This window comes from Furipterus horrens, unplaced genomic scaffold (assembly GCF_987537825.1).
Source record: "Furipterus horrens unplaced genomic scaffold, mFurHor1.1.pri manual_scaffold_11, whole genome shotgun sequence".
Taxonomy (NCBI): domain Eukaryota; kingdom Metazoa; phylum Chordata; class Mammalia; order Chiroptera; family Furipteridae; genus Furipterus; species Furipterus horrens.
In genome coordinates this window covers 10,666,215-10,690,184 of record NW_028327181.1, presented here as the reverse complement: position 1 = coordinate 10,690,184, position 23,970 = coordinate 10,666,215, and the positions used below count along the sequence as shown (strand labels likewise).

Here is a 23,970-nt window from a genome sequence, read left to right as displayed (position 1 = left end):
TGAGCCAGTCCCTTCCAGTGGTAAGCAGTGATTGCTGGGTATGATTCTGCTGAGTGAGCAGTTATTTGAATGGAGACTCAATCAGCTTTTATTTGTAAACCGCTTGTTTCTTAGATGCTTACACACATTACATGTACACACATAAGCAACATGCATATGTGGGAGACATATGAAAGCAGGTTCGTTTCAAATACCCTTTATGTCAGTAAACTGTTTCCTAGCTAAGGTGATGGGTCACAGGGAGCGGTGCTGCCAGGAAGAAGGAAGGGCAAGTTCTCAGGCAGCTTCTTTCCCTTCTCTGTCTAGAACTAGGAACATCACCCCCCAACTATGCAGCAATTCCACTTCTAGAGACACGTGTTTTCAGAGTACTTCATAAAAATGAAAAATTGAAAACACCATGTAAAAAATAACCCACCTTTACAAACTCATTCTTAAGCCTGTTTTGTAAACCTAAAATTTTCATTAAAACCAGGACACTGGAAACAAGTCCCTGTTCATAACTGGCGCAGCATCTCTTCCAGAGCACATACACATTCTCCCAGGCAGGATTTTCAAGCCCCCTTACCTGTCATGCTTATTTTCTTGGGCTGCTCTTAAGAGCTCCTGGATGTTTTTGGTGATCTGTTCAGTTTTCCGGATGACGTCTTCCGTGCTGGGGAGGATGGGGCTTGGGGCCGCAGCGGGTTCTGCCACATCTGGTACTAAGCCATCACCTTGCCACGCCATACTCCTCTGCCTTCCTTTCCGGCTTGACCTGTGAACATTGAAGAAGAGGCTAAATGTAACATGTGCTCATCAGCTCCTTCTCTGCTTCTAGGAGCCCCTGCATGTGCATTTGCTGAATGCAAGGGCAGGCTGCTTTTGTGGTTTCCTTTATCCTGTCAGGCAGAAGACTCACGGCAGGCTGTTCCAGCAGGCAGCTGCCGCTCACGCGGAGGCTATTTCATTTACCACAGAGCTGGAAATTATGACTCTTGTAGAAAGGGTACAGATGGGGGAAGGGAGGGAATAACTGGAAGGGAGAGGGTGTGTCATAAAGTCATCCCTTCCCTGGCTGGGTAGCTCAGTTAGTTAGAGCATTGTCCTGATATGCCAAGGTTCTAGGTTCAACCCCCAGTCAGGGCACAGAGAAGAATCAACCAATGAATGCATAAATAAATGAAACAACAAATCCATGTTTCTCTCTCTACCTTCCCCCACCTAAAATCAATAAATACAAATTAAAAACAAGACTTTATGGGTCTGAAAACAGAGAAAAGGGTGCAGGCGCTGAACCATGTTTCCTGACCACGGCCTGTTAGATCTCTGGTTTAAGAGCCCAACCCCCGGTACATCCTTCCTGCAGATGTACCCCATGTCATCTGGGTCCGTGTCATTGGGAGTGTTGTCGTAGTCACTTTCAGGCGTGCTGTTCTGCTTCTCCAGTCTGGACGCCTACAAGAGAGAAAAGGCAACCCTCATTAGATGGGAGCACGAGACACTTCTTGGAAGCCTTCCCCAGGAACATTACCTGTTAGGCTACATGGCCTTTATGGCCCAGATCTCATTTAGGACAGGAACCAACCCTTTATTGAAAATTTAGTAAGATGAACGGTGGATCCAGAAATGGTTTCCTCCCCTTTTTGTACCCTTTTCTTCTTAGCTCAGTGGCTACTCCATAAACAGATCCTTGGTACAAACTAACACAAACACACAAGGCAACATACCCACATTTAGTTCTCTAAGGAATATGAGTTTGACTATAATATGAGACACATTTAAATAGCAAACGTGCCAGCACTTACATACCCACAGGCCTGCGGTGCTGGAAGCTGCCTGCAGATTTTCTCATCTAACACCAGATGAGAAAGTGAAGGGCCCATTTGAAAATGATACACCCAAGGCCAGAGTCAGGAGAAAAACAGGACCAAGAATGCAGGTCTCCTGTGATCTCCAATACTCCATGCCAGGGGCTCTGAGGGTCACCACAAACACAGATGACTCCCCCAGAACCGCCCTCATTAAGTTTGTATGAGCCACACCAGAAAACCAGTATTGTTATTTTATCGCCACATGTTGTTTATGAACCAAAATGGATTAACCCAGTGTGACACTTGGTTTCCAACCCCTTTTATCAGTTTTGCAAAAACACTTAACCCTTAAAATATAAAGATCTGATGCAACTGTGGAGATTTAAAAGAAGAATGCTAAGCATGTGTTATGCAAATGGTAGAGCTAAGTTTGGGGTCTTCCCAGGTCACAAAATTTGAAGGGGACCACATTCCCTTGAAGGGGACTATGTTAGTTCATAAGTGTTTAATAAAAAATTCTTCCCTCAGTATTTATTTTATCCATAATGTTTGAGAATTTCTTCATCTAGAACAGAAATCAGTGGAAGGTGATTTAAAACCTAAACTGATTACTTTGCAAAATACAAATCTAAGCTATTTCCAGCTCTATGACTTGAATTTAATCCAGGTTAATCAAAACATGTGACCAAGGAATTTTATTAATGCTGCAATAAAATGTAGCTAAAGATACAGCTGTACAGTTGGCCCTTAAAGAATAGAGGTTTGAACTACGTGGGTCCGCTTAAATGCAATTTTTTTTTTTAATTGAGCTGCACCGTTCAATCGACCCATGCAATCCAAACCCATGTTGCCCAAGGGTCAACTGTAAATTAAGGGCCTTATTTAAACATACGGAGACCCTATAGTTCATCCAAAAGAATGGCTACTTAAGAGTCATTCAGTTTAAGAAAGCCTACGTAAAGTCTACTTGCTCCTTACTGGTAATGCTCCCTGGCCCTCTGAAGGCCCTTAGGGAAACAGGAAGGCGGCCAGCCCCCAGATGGGGAGACTCCTCATTCACATTACATTCTGCTTACTACCCCCACGGCCTCTCTTTCCCCTCCCAGGGCAAATGCTGTCCTTCTCTGTTTGCTGAGACCTTTCACATTTCCCTGAAATACCCTGTTTGGTCCCGGCCACTAGACACTTGTGTTTCACCCACTCAAATTCATCTGGCAGACGATTAAAAGTGTTGACTTGGAGCCACATGGAGAGTTCCAGTTCCGTAAAACTGACTGCAGCCTTTAAGATCCCTTTGTTTGTATCTCCTACAAGCAGCAGCTCTGCTTCACTTGCTGCCTTATTTTGATCTGGCTTTACGAATCAATCCGCGTGCTATTGGCTCAGGAAAGTCGAGATGGAAGACCAAAGGCAGGACTGTGTCCAGTGCAGGGAACAGTGAAACCAGGCTCTTCGAGAGGTGATCTCAAAAAGGAAAACAAAACCCATCTTACCTTTCACAGGGAATGTCTGACCAGTCTTTAAACTTTTTTTCCTTTAGTGTTTATATACACACATATGACCTGAGTGTGTGCACGCACACACATACATATATGTAAATGTAATGTAAAAAACTTGCATTTAAATAATTATTCTGGAAAATTTGTCCAGAGCTGCTCCGGTGGAAAAATCTAGAAAACAGAATTAAGCCCAGAAAATCCCACATTTTTATAATGAATCTTTTTGCCTTCCTTGATGTAAATTTGGTAATTACAAATCAAATGCACTACCCCCACAATGATCCAAAGTGCTAAGTTTCATTTAATCATTTTAGAAGAGTAATAACTCATATATCTAATAAAAGTACTCAGGGTATGTTTCTCAAACACTGAAAACAATGTATAGCAGTAACTACCCAGGACATCAGTTACTTACAAATTAAGTTCTTCATCGTTGTCAACAAAAACATATGTACAGGATTTTAAATTAGCCAGCATTTAATTTTGTGAAAATTATTGTAAACATGCAGAGGTAAGATTGATTAGTTAAAAGTGTTGCTCTCTCAAAGCTGTTAATAGAAAAGTTATTGTATAGCTGGTGCTGGTTCGGTTTGTTTGAGTTGCAATCTTTTTTTGAATAAAGACGCGCCATAAAAACCTAAACTCATGGATGAAGCTTTCAGGTACATCCAGGATTATCATTTTAAATGACTTTTTAATCTTGTATAAAACTCCATCTCAGCAAGCAGTCTTTGCCATGACTCCCAAAACTACCGAAACAGATTTTGGGGTTTTTTAAAGATTTCACAGTGGGCAAAAGTTTACTTGGCTCTTATTAAAATTTCAAATGAGATATATCATTTCTATTAACTGTTCCTTAGCTTACCTGAACTATCATAATAAAAAACAATGCAGTGCCATTTCAGAACTGCTCGGAAGACTTGTAGTATAATACATATCAAGGATCATTTTAAATAGACTACGTCAAAACTGCAGAAAAGAAACCCCCAAAGGGCCTCGGTGTGCCATATGGCTCTGGCAGTGGAAGAGAACAATTCTCCATCATTCCTACTGATGTGCAGGGGATGGACAAAGGCCCAGTGCAAACCCCACCATGTCTATAAAGGTGGTCCCATACCAAAGCCTCCTCCCTCCTCTTTCCTTAGTGAACTCTTTTGTTAAAAAAAAAAAAAAAAAAGTGAGTAAGGGACCTGATTGCAGGTCTTCAAAGCCTGTGCTCTTTCCACATCTGTCCCAGCTGCCATCATGTCCTCTTCATGCATGAAAGTATTTTTTGAATTGACAGTGCCTTTGGGAGGAAGGATGTCACCTAAGTCCCTAGGGCCCTTTCACTGACTTCCCAAAAGGCTGGGTATGGAAGAGGTGCTTCATAAATATCTGCTGCCTGGCTATCCTCAAAGGAGCTTACCTAAATCACGTGCTGTTACTGGGAATTAAGTCATACAACAGAAAGTTGGACTTGACCAACTAATAAAATGAACAGCTTCAGACTAACAGCCGCCTGCACCTCCAATGTTGCTCTGTGTTGCAATGCTTATCTGTCCCTGAGATGCAGGGACTGCAAAACCTTGCTTTGTCAAGTATGGTGCTGACATAAAATATGTTAAGAGAATAAAAAATAAAAAAGTATGATCTTAGTGTTTCAGTTAGTCCAAATATACTAGTTTTAATCTGATCACTGAAGCTCTGATAAAATTTGACAGTTTGTCCTACTACAATATTTAACCAGCAGCCAGCTAATTTTCTGATTGTTTAAAATGATAGTACACTCACAATAAATGTTATAGGGTGAATTGTGGGCTTTGTTAAATAGTGCGTGAGACAGAGGGAAGTGGAGTTAGACAAAGGGGGGGGCGCTCCCTACAGACGCACGTGGTGCCCATGCACACTGCTGTGCCTGTGACACACCAAGAGGGAAGCGCTGCCTCATGCAGGGCAGAAGGGCAGTTAGCCAGGGACCAAGGGCCAGAAACACAAAGCGCCCAGGAGCAGGGCCCCTCCTCCAGAGAGCAGACCATCCAGAGTGTACTTAACCCTTCGGGTGCTTTCGTCCCTGGACCAGGAAAGTGTGGAGGGGAAGGAAGGCAGAGATGAAGAGGAGGTCACAATCGTACTCCTCCCAATCTGAAAGGGGAAAAAGAAACACGCTCGGGAAAATACAAACAACAAAAACCCTGCCATCTACCCTGGCTTCAGTCCCTGTTTCCCAGTAAAGGAGCCCTGACAAGCCACTCACTGTGAGATCAGAGCTAAAATTTCTATGACAGGCAGCTGACTGACATGCTAGCCTGGCCAACGACAGATGCCCAGAAATGTTCAACCCCTTAGTGAAATGCTTCCCAGAAATTACTCAAAACCTATAAAGCTATTTTTTCTACAATGGAAAAGATAATACCCAGTATAATTCATCAAATTTGCTGAAAGTTAAAAGAAAATAACCTTAAACAAATATTTGTTTTTTAATCAGGACAGATAATAAGAAATGAGAAACTACATGAATGATTAAAAGTTGGTATATATGTTATCAATCTGTTTTTAATAGACATAAGACTACTTTTGCAATATCATGTTCTTATATTCTAAATGTTTCTAAAATTAAAAGTACACAATGAAAACTAACAGAGGTTGATTTTCCTAAATTTTGTTTTCAGTTATACAAAAATAAGATTCTTAACTTAGTTCAATGACATTCCCATTATACTAAATGTATCAAATTGCTTTAGAATGTTTAGCCCCAACAACTTAAAAAGTTAAAGAATGGACTCCCAAATACAATATAACAACACTGTAATTTTACCACACTAAAGCTGGGCAAAATTAAACTAGGGTTTAATTTATTAGACCATGCATACCCTTAACTTTGAATTTACTCAGAATTTTTTGGAAACTTCTATAAAATTTGACTGAAAAATAATACCTGTGACATTTTAAAAAATATTAACATTACTCTCAAAAACATCATATAAGTTCAAAATGTCTAACATTCTGTCAAAACAGATTTTTAAAATAAATCAACCTGAAAGAAATATATTGTTTGGAAACCTCACAATACTTATCCCATTGCAAAATAAGATATTAGTAGCCTGTTACAGAACACAATCTTTGGAATACAAAACTTGTAAAACTGATGTAGAGTTTTTACACGTCACTCCTGTGAAATGACAAAGCACTGCTTTCTCCACGAAGGGGGAAGGGGGGATGCAGAAGCTCAGCAGGCATGCTGACCACACATGCAGAAGCTGTGGAGGCCTAGAGGCTTCTAGACCTCCCTGTATGTCCAGACCATATATGCCACCTGCTCAAGTGGGAGGAGCAAAGAAGGCACCTTGAATTCTAAGGGCTCCAGTTTATAAAGGGGCACATACATGTCTACCTCAAGGAGGATGGCACTTATGCTGGTGACCTTTATAATTTGTTTTTGTTTTTGGGAATGGGGAAGGAAGCCTGTTATTTAAAAAATTCCAATATTACCTGTATGGGAAAGATATTATGGACATGAGGGAGAAAAAGGGAAGGGAGCTGAGCAAGAACCAGAACCCCCAGCCTTGTTAGACAACTTTTGGCTACTGGCCCTGTGTGCTTGCAGCATTCCCACAATCATCTGCTGACATGTTAATACCGTAAACACAATGACAATTCTCATAGTCCGATTTGGTAAAGCAGAGGCATGGGCATCTGCAGGTTTAGAGGAGGGGATGCAAGAGTCAGGATGGACAGAGAGTGAAGAGCAGAAGCCAGTGGTGTTACTTACATGTGTGGGGAAAGGCTGGAGTCGCGTCCTGTTCTCTTCAGGGTGGTTCGCTTCTCCCATTGGGAGATATGGTTTCTGACCTGATCCCGTCTCGTACATGGACATGGGCCTACTGCCCCGGGCAGACGGACGTCGCTTTAAAGAAGAGTGGTTGGAAGTGTCTGTGTACTCAGAACCAGTTTGCACCTGATATATATTGGTTGTGGCCTGTTTCCTGAGGTTCGAATTTTCACTCTGGAGTGTTTGAAGCTGAAAGAAATGTTTGGCAGTGGGACTGTGTTTTTCTATAGCAAGCAGAAAAAGCAAACACCAAATAAATGCATAGAACCACCAGCTTTAAACAATAAGAACAATAACAACTAGCTGAGTTGAAAGTAAAAGGCAACTATAAACGAGAACGCTATCTTTAGAATGAATGCAATGCAACCAGCTCACTTCATCATTGAAGAATATTAAATAGCTTAATTTCTATATGTGGAAAAGTTGCAATTTGGACTTTTTAAAAATGAAATGTCTAACCACTTAAAAGTTGGTCATGGCGGGACTGGGAAATGTTTGCAGGCAAGCTGAACTCTGGATTATACTAAAACTGTTTCTAGCAAGAGCCTGAGATCATTAAGACATCGTTTAGGTAACGTGCTTTTCAACTAGGCCCTGAGCAATTTGCGAATGCCAAAAACGCCAGCGGACACAACGGAAGCAGCACAAAATTTACTGGAGTTGCTGTGCAAAGCAAGAAAGAGGGTGAAGTCCAGCTCAGGAAAAATCAGATCAGCTACTGCTTCCCAAAAAGCCAACGAGAAAAATGATGATCAACAAGTTTTTATTACACAACTCTTGAAGTTCTAAACAATTTAGCACTTTTTAAAAAATAGAGGGAACTGAATCAAGGTATGTCTGCTATATTAACATATCACAAAGAAAACTGAAGGCTTATTGAACTACGTCAACAACATCTTCATCTGAACGCTCCGCGCAGCAGGCTCGCTTCCCTCTGGTGATCGATCAGCTCTCAGTCATGGCCGGAATATGTGGCCTCTCTTTCCTTTGGCTTTGTCACCCAAAATTGCAATCATGGTGGTGTCAGCTTTCAACACTCTACTCTGCCTGGCACCACCCTATTTTAGTTGGAGGCTGTCACTTGGAGACCCCAATGCTCTTTCCATTCCTCACATGCAGGCTGCTTCATGGTGTCTGATGAATTAGAGTTAAGGGATCAGCAAGGAATCGTGTTACTCTCTGGCGTCTGGCATTTGAAACACAATTAACTGAGTCCGGTCTGCAGATTGTCCTTCCCCTCTGGTGCTCCTTCATCTTCCAGAACATTTTATAAGTCGGGTGTGGTGTGAGTTCAGCTGTCTACTCTTTGACAGACTGTAGAATCTGACCAAATTCCCCACCAGGGCCACGGCTTAGGTCCGCACCACTTATTTGCACCAGGAGATCATTACTTTTTCAACAGCAAACCCATTCAGTGTTAGGAGTTACTTTCAATTTTTATTTATAAAGCACCGATCTGTAAAAAATACACCAATAGTGGTTGCTCCTCTTCGTTAATTAGCATCTTTGCCAAGCAACTGTTAAAATGTGAAAGATCAGATACAAATCATGCTATTTTGTCAACTATATATATTAAAAATAAACCTTACCTAACTTTGAAATAAAATCAATAATCTTTGCTGAATAAACATATTCCACAAAGTTTATCTTAACAGTGCCAAACCTCTGTGAAAGCCTGGCTTACTGCCTCTGCCAGAGAAATACCCTCCTCGGCTTTCTCAAAGGGTGATCCCTAAGGAATGATTCATTGCTTCTGCACCACAAAGGCTTTCACAGTATAACTTATATCTGCAACTCCCCTTCCAAAGAAGGAACAGCTGCAAAGTGACAAGCAGCCACTGAAATATCCTGCATTCCAGGATACAGACAGGCATACGGTGCCTGTCAAACTGTATTAGGGAACCTATATCCTGAAGTGAAATGGTCAAGGTCCAAAGAGTGAGACACATAACTGATACAGGCCTGTCAATTAAGAACTGGGGTGTCTGGTCACGTGTCTATGTAAAAACCTTCTCTTAGAGTTGTTTAGACAAGGCCTTGAAATCTGAAACTTTACCTTAACATTTTTTGTGTCTCTGAAACACCCAATCTGGATTTTGCTTGCAAGTTTTTTGATGAGCACAAGTTCCTGGTCTCAATTTTTAAGAATTTTAGTATTCTATATTTAGATGTCCTCAGATAAATCTGAATGATGCTTATCTTAATAAGAACCAGATCATACTCTTTTTGTTTGGAAGGAGTGTAACAGAAAACGAAAAGTTATAGACAATTCAATATTTTCAGAAATCAAAAGCATTTCTAAGAATTGAGAAAATAATCCATGAGCAATAGCAAATAATTTCACTCCGCATGTCTTAAAGAAGTTCGAAACATTTGCTTTCAGAGATAGGTTATCTCTGGTAATTTCTACAAGTACTAAAAGGAGCATTAGAGAATAAAAAAAGCTGATGCTTAGCAGGTTGATTTAAAGTGGCAAAGTCAGCATGTCTCAGAAAAAGGCACCTCAACAAAATTATTAGTTCAATTAATGGGTCAAACTATAATTCATTCAACAAAAGATAGTTAAGACAAAGAAAGTGCAAGCCCTGTATAATACGGCTCTTGGTCTGTGTTGTTCACAGCTGCACACCAGCCCTAGATACGGCCAGCGCAGCACAGAACAAGTGTTTGTTTAAAGTCTGACTGATCTTTCGGGCATTCTTGTCCTCTTCTATTATAGGTAATAGAGTCATGTACCTCAATAGGTCTCAAAAAGTGATCTAGAACTCAACACCAAAAGAATCCTAGACCAAGCACTGCAGTGCCCTTCCCTGACAGGCCTCTTATTAGTTCGGGGGCCTTCCTTTAGGAAGCATCGTTGCAAGGGCCCAGCCACAAATGAGGTGAGCTATGTCCTCTGTTCTTGACAGCGATTCTGAAGCATTACTCTTCAAATGACTTTGTTCTGTTTCTGTTCAAGGGGAGTGTACAAAGTCGCAGGTTGTAGAGAACTAAATGATGGGTTCAGTACCACAAAGTTTGGGGCAGAATTTAGAATTTTTCAACTTCCTTTTCTTAGAATTCTCATAAAAAATTACATATGTTAATTCCCAGCTAAGTAAATTACTTGCTACCATTAGCCATATATGTCTCTCTTAAAAGGCAGTGAGTGAGAAAATGCTGAGCAAGTGGGGTTGTTTCTTACTAGTGTACAGCTCTCACTAGTGCAAATAAAGGCTTATATTCACAGAGAACCTGCTCTGGGCTCTGAGGACACTACAAATCAGTGGTTAAGTACTGGTGGAAAAGCGGGGGCGTGGAACAGGGCTGCCAGGGCAGGGGTGAATAACAACTTAGAATAAGAGTGAACAGGGACAGCATCTCTTGCACGGTGTAGGGTGGGGTATGACGTGGAATGCTGATAAACACATACACCCATCCAGTTCTTCCATCTGCTCTCTCGAGTATAATGAGCAATAGGAAGAATCACATCCATGGAGTGGCATCCAGGATCCCAGGAAGCACAGAATAGTGCAAGGGTTACTACAACTGACACCAACACTTAACAGGCTATATGTTTCTTCTATTGGGAGGCTTACTCCGGATTTATTTCTTATCAAAGCTACTTAATCTGAAATATCCAAATACACACTGCTTCCAAAAAGACAGCTTGGCCCAAAGAATTTTAGGTCTATTACAATAACTGTTTTTCTTCCCTCTGACCACAAGCATTGTGCCTGGGATTCTTCCTTATACTAGGGGTTAAAACGTCAATCATCCTGGCATTTATTAACATGTTACCTTTTTCTGCATAATTCTCAGCTCGTCACTCAAGTTGTTATTCACCTTCATTAGCTGTTGTATCTTGGCCTCAGAAGCCACTAGAGCGTTTTTGACCTCCATAAATTCCTGCACAGTGACTGGTCCATCTGATAAATCTGAATCTAGGCTCTAAAAATAAATTGGGGAAAATGTTCACAATCTGAGATGATGATAACATTCAAGACTAACAGCTAAAGAATTTCAAATTCTGACCATGCCAGCTGGATTGCAAAGTTAATCAAACCAAATCAAGGCTTCTGAGGATAATGCAAAAATAAAACATAAAGGTGGGGTTACTATAGTATTTGAAAATTTTAGTCAATATTTTCTAACAGAATAGGCAGTGGAGCTATGACTCTACTCTGACAATGACTTTCTAAGTGCATCTGTCTTGTCTGCCTTTCCTTGCTTACTCATTTTCTTTTTTACTCATTCTTTTATTAATTCATTCATTCCAAGAGATTTTTATTGAGTATCAGGCAGTGTTCTAGGGGCTTGAGATAATAAAATAAAATAAAATAAGCAACGATTCTTTGTTTCTGTGATGTTTATATCCAACAGAGTGAGGGAGGGAAAAAATAGAAATAAGTAACTACATAGTTGGCAGGTGATAAGTGTGGTGGAAAATAAATAAAATGGAGAAGGGTAAGGGGCAGGGAAGCTGAAGTAGAGCTGAAGGTGGTTGCATTTTAATGAGACAGTTTGGGGTGAGCCTTTGGGTAGGTGAGGTGTGAGCAACTGCCTAAAAGAGGTGAGGACATTAGTCCAAGGGGGCAGAGCTCAGCTAGAGGAAGCAGGTGTGCAGGGCGAGGAGTGGGAGGTTCATCAGACCACAGAGGACCCTGTCACCACTTTTACTTTCACCAACTGAATCCGAGGCTGCTGGGGAAACTGAGCAGGTTTGTTTCAGACAGGTGACTCTTGCCGTCCTCTCCGCAGTCCCTGCATCTGCCACTGGCACCGCCATTCTCACAGTCATGTGAGCTGGAAATCTCTAACACAGCTCTAAGTCTATCCCCCCATCTTGAAACATCAAACTACTACCAGGGCCTGTCTATTCTATCTTCCTGTTCATCCATTCTCAAATGTTTGCTGAGCCCCTCTGTGGGCCAGGGTCCTGGGGATTCAGCAGAGGATGGGCCCACCAGACCCCTGCTGCCTTCTCTCCGGGCTCACAATCTGCCAGTGATCTCTCTCCCATCCGGACCCTCCCAGCCCAAGCCCTGAAGTGGCCTGGCCAACTCTTCAGAAGTACCCTAATTGGATTTCTTTCTTACACTCTGACCCTCCAGAACACTCCTCCCAAAACAAAGGACCCCAAATGGCTGACCACCGCCTCCTGTCCTGCCTAAAAGTTTCCTGGGCTCTGTACTGCCTGCCGAGCGCCATGCTCTTCAGTCTAGAGTCATACTCCTCCGTGGGGTGACCTCTGCCCTCTGTGCAGCTTGCAGTCCCACTCCTTTTAGGCTGTCTCCACACATCACCATTTTTTCCCTCCCAGATGCCCTTATTTCACTCTCTTCCTAGACCACCTCTCCCTGCCTCCGCACATGCCCACACCCACGCGCCCTTTAAGACACATTAAGAGCCACACCATTTACAAAGACTCCCCTGATACTCCTCTTTCAGCAATAAGTTGTGTCTCCTTTCATCACCCATCCCCCTCCTGTGTATGCTTCTTATGACATGTATCACTGTGTACCTTTAAATGCAGCTATCTCTCCTCTTAGGCAGTGACAGCCTCAAAAGAAAGGGACTAGATTAGGCCTCATTCAGCAGCGTATTATTCAGAAAAGTCACTTGGTAAACATTTGTTGCAAGAATAAAACACACCAGTCCCTCCTCACAAGTTTTATAAAGTCGCAATTGCAGCAGGGCTATGTGATTCAGCAACTGACTCAGGGACAAAGGACCCCCTCTTTTAAAGCTATTTACCTCGCTTGACCTTCGCTTGGTCCAGTGTCATTAGTAAACCCAACTTTACCTCCATAGCACTTTCACGGGGCTGGCCTCAAGTGATTCACAAGTAAGGCAATTTCACAGGAGAAAGTATTTTAAAAACAAACATACTCTCCCTTTCTGTGTGTCACCTCACCTTCTGCCTGTTTGCCTTGCTTGCAGTGGCTTCCAGATCTGTGTCTTCATCTGATGCCACACTGTCATAGTCCGGCTGGTCATTGTCTTGACTTTCAATACTGTGCTGGTTATTGATTGTTTTCAGCATGAGTTCCACATTGTCTATTAATAGAAGCAAATAACTTCACTTCAGGTTTAAAATAAACATTTTCCCAAAAAAACTACTGGGAAAATTTTGGGGTTCAGTCATTTAAAAGGCTGAAAGAAAATGACAGAAATTGCAGTATTATACAGCAGTCCTTCTCTATATCGTGGTTCACTTATCGTGGCCTCATTGTATCACGGGATTTTAAAAACATTATATTTACTTATTGCGTATTTTTCACTCTATCGTGGGATTTTGCGGTACTGTATACGTATGTTGTTAAAGGTGCGTAGATTTAAGAGTGTAGACTATGTTTAAGGATATAGGTAGTGTTTATAAAAGCGTGGAAAAGGTTAATAAGGGAGTGGGAAAGGTTAATAAGGGACTGGGAACGGTTTATAAGTGTGTGGGAAGGGTTTATAAAGCCTTAAAATATATAAAAATACTAAAATAAATGTAAGGTTCCTACTTCGCAGATCTTCACCTATCACAGGGGGGTCTAAAACCTAACACCTGCCATAAATGAGGGAATACTGTATTAACATCAATATATGGGTAACAGAGAAAGCTACCAACCAGACAGAGAGCCAACTATAAGCTGCACAAAGAGATTTAAGCTTCTCTCTGAGGTTCTTGCCAAATGTGGGCAAATAATTAGATGGTTTATGAAAGAGCTGCTTAGATGAAGGAAGCAGGTTCCTAAGTTTCTAATCATTCAGTGAGATAGTGTAGCTCCAAATCATGAAGATAAAGCTGTACTAATGCAAGCTGAACTGTGATTAATAAGATAATGTCAAGTCAAGACAGAAAGGGCCCTGACGGGTGTGGCTCAATGGGTTGGGCAACCTCCTGCAAACCGAAAGGTCCCCAGTCAGGGGCATGCAAGAGGCAACCTATAAATATCTCTCTCTCTCACATTGGTGTTTCTCTCCCTTTTTCTCCCTCCCTTTCCCTTTCTCTATAAATAAAATCTTAAAAATAAAGATCAAAAGGAAATTGTAAAGTGGAGCCTAAAAGTTAGGTGCTCAAAGAACAGGCATGTTGATATTTAGTCAGCTGGATGCCAGCAAGAGAGAGAAAGAAAAAATAAGAATGACCCAGTAGACACACACAAATGCATATCAGGAAGGTATGGTCTACAGGAGAGCAGGGATGATTTTATCACCTCTAACATATTTTGAATAAATAAGTTCACAAATTATCTAAGTCTCTTCAATTTTTTTCAGGCAACTCAAGCAAACCTCTAACTTCCAATAAAGTTTCTGGATATTTTGATGGATACTATCCGGGTGATAAATTATGGTTATGTAAAAGGAATTTAATTTTAAAAATTAATACTTAAAATATACATATCACCTGATTATAAAGATTCAATACAGAAAATCTGAAGCTAATAAATCATTTATAGCCATTGATATGCTGTTCTATTCCATAAGCGTATACACATATTCATTATTTGCATCAGCTACGATCCATACAGTTGCTGTGAAGACTGAATTGTCAAATCCCGAACCACCGTCCTCAGTAGAAGCACAGGGTTAGGTTTCTGCGAGCCTCTGGCATAACCTTGTTTTACGGGTGTCGTGTTTAAAGACACCGTTAATGTATACTGTTGATTCACTAGCACTGAACTCACAAAGAGCAGCACTAGAACTCTTGCCTAAATGGAGCTTACCTAACACATGCGTTTTCTCTGTAAGGCATATCACAGTCTTCTTGTGCTTGACAGCACTTCAGCACTACACTTGGGGGCCATTTTAAACAGTGAAATCACCAACAAAAAGACCAAAAATGTGAAAAATATAACACTGAATAGACTTTGAAAAGGATACTTGTTTACATTATGAAAGTTGAGACAAAAGGCAAAATGTGGCCTTATTCAGTCTCAGCTGGGAATGTGTTTTTGGTGACTCAAATTTTTTGACACTCTGCACATGCCTATAATCACCGTGAAAGTGCTCTGAGTACTGATTTTGAGGTTACAAATACATTTTAGTGAATAGGTGAATTTGCAAATATAGAATATTGAGGCCTGATTATGTATATTTATACTTACATGTGGGATAGTCACTTATACATATATGTATATAAATTTTTTCCTTACAAAATTGGAATTATACTAAACCTTTATTTAAAAGTTTGTGCACTATTCAAATGTATCACTAAATGTTTCGCTATTACTGTTTTTAATGTTTTCAGTGTTATAAAAATATATATATAAAAAACATCTGATTATTTCCCCTCAGTTAACACTTAGAAATGAAACCATCAAATCAAGAGTATATTTTGTATATTTTGATACTCCAAATTTATGATGAAAGGACTCTTATCATTGTACCTTCACCAAGTTTAATAAGCTTTCTTAGAACTTGTTTACTCCTGGCTGAACCAGTAAAATCAAAACAAAATTGTCAGTTAATGAGTATTTACTGTCTTTGGGGAATGTGCTATTGACTGAAAACTTAATTTTTATCATACATATTTCTTCTGTTTAAATGTTATACAATAAAATGTATTTTTATTTTTTTAAATTTTATTTATTGATTTTAAGAGAGAGGGAGGGGGAGAGGGAAACAGGAAGGAAAGAAAGAAAAAAATTGATTTGTTGTTTCATTTATTTATGCATTTATTGGTTGATTCTTGTAAGTGCCCTGACTGGGAATCAAACTTGCAACCCTGGCATATGGGAACAACACTCTAACCAACTGAACTACTCAGCCGGGGTTGTATTATTTTTATAATTAGAAAAAAATGAGGATACAGTTTTGGGGCTGAATGAAGCGTGTTCCTATGCATGGAGACAGGCCCTGAGCTACTGAACTAGACTCAACAGGGCACCTCAGAAATAGACACTGGGCACTCCCTTTAGAATTTTAAACCATAGTAATTCTCATTGTAGGCATCTAAAGTATATAGTAGCAAATTTTAAGTATTTACAGCTCAGCTTTGTAGGTAAGCAATAGCAGGTAAACTGTATTTCAATCAAAAGGGCTTATATTTGAGGATGAAGACCCCTGGGAGCACCACTGATGGGCTGGGGGTGCCAATGTCCTAAATGGAGCAAACAGTTCTTTCAAACAAAAGAGCAAACAGATTCTGGTGAATCAGCTAAGACTGGTCCTCTTGAGCAAGTGTGTTTTGGAAACCAAAAGTGCCCTTCTTCAGCTCTGGAGACACTTTCCATTTCAGGCTGAGCTATTTCTACTATTTAGGTGTTGAAAAGTCCCTGACGAAGTCACTTTCATTAGAATTTGGTCATCCACAATGGTATCAGATGGATGTGGAGATTTTTTAGGGGGTGGATAACTATGATGAAAAACATAGGAACAACATGTGAAGGACAGTAGCGGCAGCTTTTAGAAAAATGAAGCAGAAAAGAGCTATGACCAAAGCTCATTTATTTCAAATAAACATGTTTTAAAAGTAGATTGGAAAGAAAAGAGGGCTTATTTTCTTAAGTACTTTAACAAGATGTAAGTCAGACTTTTGGGTTAATTTCAGGATGCAATTTATTTTTTTTAAAGATTTTATTTGTTTTTAGAGAGAGGAGAAAGAGAGGGAGAGAAACATTGTGGTTGCCTCCCACGTGCCCCCAACTGGGGACCTAGCGTGCAACCTAGGCGTGTTCCCTGACTGGGAATCGAACCGGCAACACTTGGTTTGCAGGCCAATGCTAGGATGCAATTTTATAGGAATAAATACAGGTGACTCAAGGAAAAACCAATGCATATGCCCTGGCAGGTGTGGCTCAGACTGAGCGCCCGCCTGTAAACCAAAGGGTCGCCAGCTCGATTCCCAGTCAGGGCACAGGCCTGGGTTGCACGCCAGGTCCCCAGTTGAGGGTGTGTGAGAAGCAACCACACATTGATGTTTCTCTCTCCCTCTCTTTCTCCCTCCCATCCCCTCTCTCTAAAAATAAATAAATAAAATCTTAAACAAAAAATCCCATATATATGTTATATTTGAATAGCAGTTATAATGCTGAAAGTTATAATTTACCAGGGCTAAAGAGGTAAACTTTTTGTCACAATATAGGATCAATAAAACTTATAGGGCTTTAGCTAAGCTAATCTGTTGATGACTGCTCTAACTACTTTATAACTTTAAATCTAACACTTGTGTGACATTTAGAAGGCCAAAAAAGCAAACATTTAGAGGTTTGAAACAGTTACCTTTTGAGCTAGAGAGAGGACTGCCTTGCTGTCTCCTCTTGGCATCACTGAGAATGTCAATAACCAGCGTGGCAAACTCATGGGCATTAAACCGAGCTAATTTCTGTCTGCCCTGAGGGTGAAAAAATAACTGAAAATATTCCCAAATGTAAAAATACACAATAAATATTCACATAAAAGTAGACAGACTGTTAAGACTTCAGCAAAGACCTTCCAGCATGATCAAGGCATCATCAAGTATGGCCATAATTGAACCAAACATTAACATTTCCTTGCAATCAGTTTATATAAGAGAACTATATAACATTTAAGTTCTTACAATGCATATTTATTTTGGGGAACAAAAACAAAATGGTTGTACTTTAACTTTTTTTTCTAATATCAAGTCAGTTTTGAAATAGAACCAGTAATGAAAAATTATTTTGGAGGGAAATATTAAAATTTCAAGATAAACAAATTATAGTCTAGATGTTGGCACTCCCATCATTACACATAGCCATTAATCAATAAAAATGAAAAGACCCCCCTAATTTAATCAACTTTCTACTCTTGATGGGTGCTGAGGCTGTTTTTAATGCTCTACTATTACATACAGAGCTTTAATGAAAATCGCTGTGCATGAATCTTTGTATTTTTATTTTATTAGAACACAGCCCCAAATAAGGAATTCCCATATGAAAGGATGGGTACCTGATTTTGAGGTTAACAAACTGCATTTCTACAGTCTGCAACACGTTAACAGGTTAACAAATTGCTTCTCTAAAGTCTGCAACAATTTAAACTCTTATCTACAGCATGAGAAAGCCCACCTTGCCAGATCCTTACAGTCTGGAGTACACCTTATTACACACTTTATTACTCTGATTAATGAAACTGTCATTAATACCTTTAGGTTGCTGTTTTTGATTACTGATGGGATTACACATTTCTTCTCATTTGAATGCCATTTATATTTCTTCAATGAGTTGTTTTATGTTCTTGCCCAGGCATCTATTCATATCTACTGCTTTTTTTATCAATTTGTGAATTTTGTGTGTGTATAAAGGCTATCAACATTTGACTCAATTAAAAAATTTAAAATACCTGTCCTAGCCTGGAAAAAAAAACCCCAAGATATCAGCTATTCTCAAAATATCACTACTGGTTACTTTTCACACTTGGCCACTTGCCTGGTTCCGTGTCGATGAGTACTCAGGATTGACTGGAAGGAAGGGGACGACAGTTGTCTCCGTCACCAGGGTGCTATGGTTTTGTGTGGCAAGCCAGACTAGCCAGAGGAAAGAGCCAAACAGAATCTCATCACCACGGGTGTGCCACTGCTCCGCTGAGTCGCGGCCCCCGCCTTACTAGGGAGACACAAGGAAGCGCACCCCAAAGCCAACGTATACAAAAGTAAGCATCCATACACATGTTATCAGGATAGCAGAAACTGGGCAAGTAAAACAGGGAAGCTGGCAGCTTGTCCCTGCCCACTTATAACAAGCTTATTAGATAAAGCCACATGTTAAGTCACCTGCATCAGTCTCTCGCCTGTCAACTTCATCGTACACATCCATGGCAAGCTCTTCAAACAAATGATTATTTAGCTGAAAGTAAAAAAAAAAATACCAGGAACACAAGACAAGAATTAACAGGAGCAGAAGGAGTGGGGACTGTGACTTATCCACCTTTTTATCTCCAATGTTTTATCCCAAGCCAGTGTTAGCAAATCCCCACTGTAACACAGACAGTAACATTTACAAAACAGTACAGCTCCTCTAGAAATATCTGCCTCTTGGAGCAGCCTCACGCAGACAGGGCTGTGCTGTAAAGACGGTAAGAGGCAGTGAACGTGCGTACCTCACACAGGCCCCAGCACTCCACTCTGTGTGGGATCGCCCTTTAAGTCTCCTCTTTTGCCCTTGAGAATGTTTGCCAGTGCCTCCATATATAAGGGGTCATTAACCCTTGGCATGATAAAGGTGCCAAAACACGCCACTTTGAGAGGACAGGACATGCCATTGCACGGAAGTACCACCAGACCTTGTTTAAACCTCTTTGCTGTCCTCAGTAGTCGTCCTCCAATCCCCAGGACTGAGCATCCCCAACAAAGAGCTCCCGATCCGATCAGTACACTGTGCAGGGCCAGCCAACAGAATACTCCCCACACAGACTAGGCGCCTGCTTGGCAGCAAGCTGGACGGCCAGGGTCTTCCTCAACCCAGTGAGGCTAAGCCCCTCCCAGGGTGTCTTTGCCTCTCTCTCTCTCTGTGCTTTTTCCTCATAAAATGCACCCTGACACTTGATGGCTGTTACTTTTTAGTTGACTGCGTCCCCATTCTGTGAGAGTAGACTGAATCTGTTCTATTCCCTACTGTGTCCCACACATGCACACGCAGTACCTGGCACTGAGGTGGGGCTCAGTACATACACAATCACACACTGACCACAGAGTATTTTATGCAGCTATTTTAAATGCTGGCTCACAGATTTCGTGGGAACTCGTTAAAATGAGTACAATACATCATTAGGTAAAAATTTTAAAAAAGGTTATGTATCTGAAACAAGAATTAGAAGAAATGTATTGAGCCTGAATCCATTAAGAGTATGGTGAATAAGGATGATTTCCCCTTCTCTATTTTCCAAGTTTTCTCTAGTGGTTACATTACATTTACAACAAAATAAGCTCTAGATAAAGTGATGAGGACTGGAAACTTGAATTTGCATCTTAAATATCTAGTCTGTTCCCTCTTAGGAGCTATGAGCCAATGTTAATATTACTAATAATAACTACAACAGCAATGATGAGTGAGGGCTTACATCCAAAGCACTATGCTAATATCATATTTAATATTCACAATACCTCTGTGAATAGGAACTACTATTACTCCACTTTACAGATAAGGAAATTGAGGCACAGAAGTTAGTAACTTACCTAAAGCCATAAAGCCAATAAATAATAGGTCTGAGATCCAAGTTTAAGTCTCTCACAATGCTGACATTTGCTAACTCAAGGAATATATTAGTATTATATTTCTCTTAGCTTTTCAAAGGGGAGGGAGGGAGAGAGGCAGGAAGTAGGTAGGTAGGGTTGGAGGGAATGAGGGAGATGCTGTAGGATAGACACTGTACTGGCACTTATAACGCGCTGTGAGAATATCCTCCGTCTCACCTGTCAGGAGGAGACCACAGGGCGGGGGCAACAAGAACAGCAGCTCACCCCTGCTGCATGTTATCTCCCTTTTAGGAGAGGACACCTAGGCAGAGAGAGGCTAAGGAGCTCATCAGAACTGAGATCTGTACCTGACCAGTCTGACTCAGAGTCCAAGCTCTTGAGAGCTGTACTCAACTTGGTTCCAGATATTTACCCAGTGCCTGCCATATGTCAGAGACGTTACAGACATACTGCAGCTTTCGGCCTAGTCAGCACTTGGCTTTAATCTATAATGATGGAATTAGTTAAAATAAAAACTGGCTTACATACTATAAGAAATTAAAAGGAAATCACAGAATATTTAGTGCTATCTGACTCCAAAGCTTATCTTTTTAACTACATGACCTCTGTAATTTAAGAAAGGCAATAAAACACAGACACACAAAACCATAGATGTAGAACACAGACACCAAGTTTTATAAAATATATTTATTTCATATTACAGTTAAATACTAGTAATGATAAATTCATTTTATGTAATATATAGTACTTAATATTATATGACATTCTAGTGAAGAGTCTTCTATGAAAAGGGGAATGAAGAGAAAGTAAAAAATTACGGGAGTTGCAATTCCAGTTGGGCTTTGGGGAAACTACTACCTACACTGTGAAAGTGGTCAGATTTCAGCTGCCTCAATGATGAAAGCGACAGCAGCTGGGAAAGGAGAATGCTACAGGAAAAAGAGGAAAAGAGGGTTCCTGAAAGAGGACTTGGAAGGTGACAGCTCATGGCCTCAGAATGCTAACCCACAACGAAATATTTAAACACACACACACACGCACGCACACATGCACGCACGCAGTGGGAACCAGATGGGAAGCAGGGCAGGAACTGAAAGGTGAGAGGTGGATGATGCCCTTTGAGTGACGAAAAGAAGACTCTTGGTTCTGATCTAGAGAGCAATGAGAAGAGCTGAGGAGTGTGTATCTGGTAGTTAAAACAGCAGAGGAAGTGCCTTACTGAAGCTTCATTTGTGGGACAAAACAAAGAGAAACCATTCCCAGAGAAGTAGATTCCTGACTCAGCCTGAGGCGGGCAGGCTGGAAAGAAATACTCAGACTAAAGTGAGGTTTGACCTGCAGAACTGGGCAAACTCTGAGCACACACCCAGAGCAGGACCACCAGCTTTTTGAAGCATGAATTTATAAAGCTCTGATAAACGGCATGGGATACACAAGAGTTCAAATGGAGGCTGGATCCCAATGGCAGCGCATGAACCTATTGTACTCACCGTTCCAGCATGTGCTTTTATCAGCCTCTAGCATCCTATAAGACTACAGGAAGTAATTCCAAGAAGCGTGTCCCACTTACTACTTTACATTGGGAGAAACGAGGAACTCTTACAAAGAGAAACAACTTCCTAATGTCAAAGGCACAGTGTTCGTACTTAAAATAACTGAGAAAAGTGGCATTATTTGAAGCAGATCCAATAAACTGGATATACTGAACTTAACAGCATTTCTAGTCTTCACCGCTACATCCTCAATGGCCTGCTTCTGACTTAACAACATCTAAGAGTATGAAACAGTTACTGATGCAACAGGTAATGAGCTAAAAAACGGTGTTCGCAGGACACAGTTCTCATACTGGAGTTCACTAGGAAATAGATACTCACAGATTGAAGTTTCTTCTTAGCAGCTTTTGCCAATTCAGACAAATCCAGGCTGCTAAGAAAATGTACAAAGCTAATAAGCACATAAATAAAATCATTTTCATGAGCTCTGTACAAGATAAAGATAACCAAGGGATTGAGATATTAAAGTTCATGATATGATCAGAGCCAAAAATTCTATAGCCCAATAGACTCAATGAGGAAACTCTGAACATAACAACTTGGTGAAAGTAACTCCTTTTAGAAATAATCATGTAACATGGTTAAAAGAAAAATAATCACCTACTAACTAGAAGACAAAAACTAATGTGAAAAGTAACAACTTTTGAAGTATTAAAAAAAAGCATGATAGAAGAAAATACAAAAAGGGCAGAATGTGAAAAACCAGAATGGCAAGATTACATCTGGAATAGCAGTTAATCATTTCATAAACTCTTGACAGTATTTGTGTGAAGGTAACTGGCTAAATTAAGGGTTCATTCCTGCAGCCTTCAACTCACCTGACCTTACAGGCCAGGGATCAGCAGATTATAGCCCACTTTCCATTTAGCCCATGAGCTAAGAATAGTATTTACATTTTTAAATGTTGGAAAAAAATAAAGAGAATATTTCATAACTTGTGAAAGCAATATATGAAATCCAAATTTCTGTACCCAAAAACGCAATTTTATTGGAACAGCCATGCCCTCCATTTACAGTGTTCATGGCTCCTCTCGTCTACAACGGCAGAGTTCAGTAGTTGAGACAGAGCTTATATGGCCCACAAAGCCTTTAACAATAAAAGAGACTTTGCCGATCCCTGGTATAGACAAAGATATACTCTTTTATAGTAAAGAAATATTCTTTGAATATAATCTATAGATAAAATATACTGTCACAACTAGCTAAACTGTGACAATTATCACTGACTCCAATTTTCTTATTAGTAAATCTGTTACTTGTGTTTTTTCAAACTTAAGTTTTATATGGTGGTTTACTTACAGCCGTCTTATTTCCAAATTGTATAGCCATAAAAGAGAAAAATGTATGAGCTTTGTTAAACACAAGATATTATACACTTAAACACTATACAACCAAGGAAATATTAAGTGACAGATAAATTGATTGGTATTTCAATGACCTTACCTGTCTGCCATTTGAGGTATTATAAAGTGCTGTCCATTTTTGTGATCTGAAACAGAAACCAAGCCAAAAATTTTGTTCATATAAATACTAATAGGATCTGTAAAGGAAAATCATCATTATTTTTTCAATTTATGATTTGCAATTAGTATCTTCCCATAATTATGAATTATGTTCAGCAACAGAAGCTGTCAGATTGGCTATAAATTCTCAAAGACCTGGCCTGTAGCAAGGATCATACCCTCATTTCCTTCTTGTACAAAAGTCTAGACATCATTAGGCAGAAAGTCTATGCTCACCCTAATCCTTATGCTTCGTACATCCCCAGTATAACTGATGACTTTCTGCCACAGAAAGAACATTTAGGGAGCTGAATTAGCTCAGAGCAGGCTTCCATTAGCTCTCCATGTGGCATGGGTGGAGCTTCCTTGGGCTTTAGTGGTTCCCCTTGAAATCAGTCATTTAGTATAAAAGTCAAGGTTGGGGCAGGTGGTCTTAGCAGATCCAGGCAAGGGGCTCAGTTTCCTCCAATACTAGCTGACTCTATCCTAATCCAGCTTCTGGAAAACACTGACCCCATGCCAGTAAATAAAGTCACTATAAGCATTCACATATAGATTTTTGTGTGGCTCAGTTGGTTGGGTGTCATTCAGCAAAGCGAAGGGTTGCTTGTTCGATTCCTGGTCAGGGCACATGCCTGAGTTGCAAATTCAGTCCTTGGTAGGGGCACATAAAGGGGCAGCCA

General features: G+C 40.4%; 1 protein-coding gene across 6 annotated transcripts in view; it reads right to left on the bottom strand.

Moving 5' to 3' along the window:
• Window positions 1–23,970, bottom strand: part of GIT2 (GIT ArfGAP 2) — a 42,608-nt gene that overhangs the window by 5,289 nt on the left and 13,349 nt on the right. The window contains exons 8-18 of one of the 6 annotated variants that reach the window (XM_090292902.1): window positions 23,229–23,274; window positions 22,107–22,158; window positions 18,811–18,883; window positions 18,467–18,564; window positions 17,298–17,409; window positions 13,000–13,142; window positions 10,884–11,033; window positions 7,044–7,292; window positions 5,327–5,416; window positions 1,355–1,437; window positions 569–757 (exon numbers count right to left, since the gene is read on the bottom strand). In XM_090292902.1, coding sequence (XP_090149028.1) covers window positions 569–757; window positions 1,355–1,437; window positions 5,327–5,416; window positions 7,044–7,292; window positions 10,884–11,033; window positions 13,000–13,142; window positions 17,298–17,409; window positions 18,467–18,564; window positions 18,811–18,883; window positions 22,107–22,158; window positions 23,229–23,274 — 1,285 coding nt within the window. Of the gene's footprint in view, window positions 1–568; window positions 758–1,354; window positions 1,438–5,326; window positions 5,417–7,043; window positions 7,293–7,858; window positions 8,621–10,883; window positions 11,034–12,999; window positions 13,143–17,297; window positions 17,410–18,466; window positions 18,565–18,810; window positions 18,884–22,106; window positions 22,159–23,228; window positions 23,275–23,970 lie in introns of those variants that run through there. The other 5 variants (XM_090292903.1, XM_090292904.1, XM_090292906.1 and 2 more) reach the window with 5 other exon arrangements.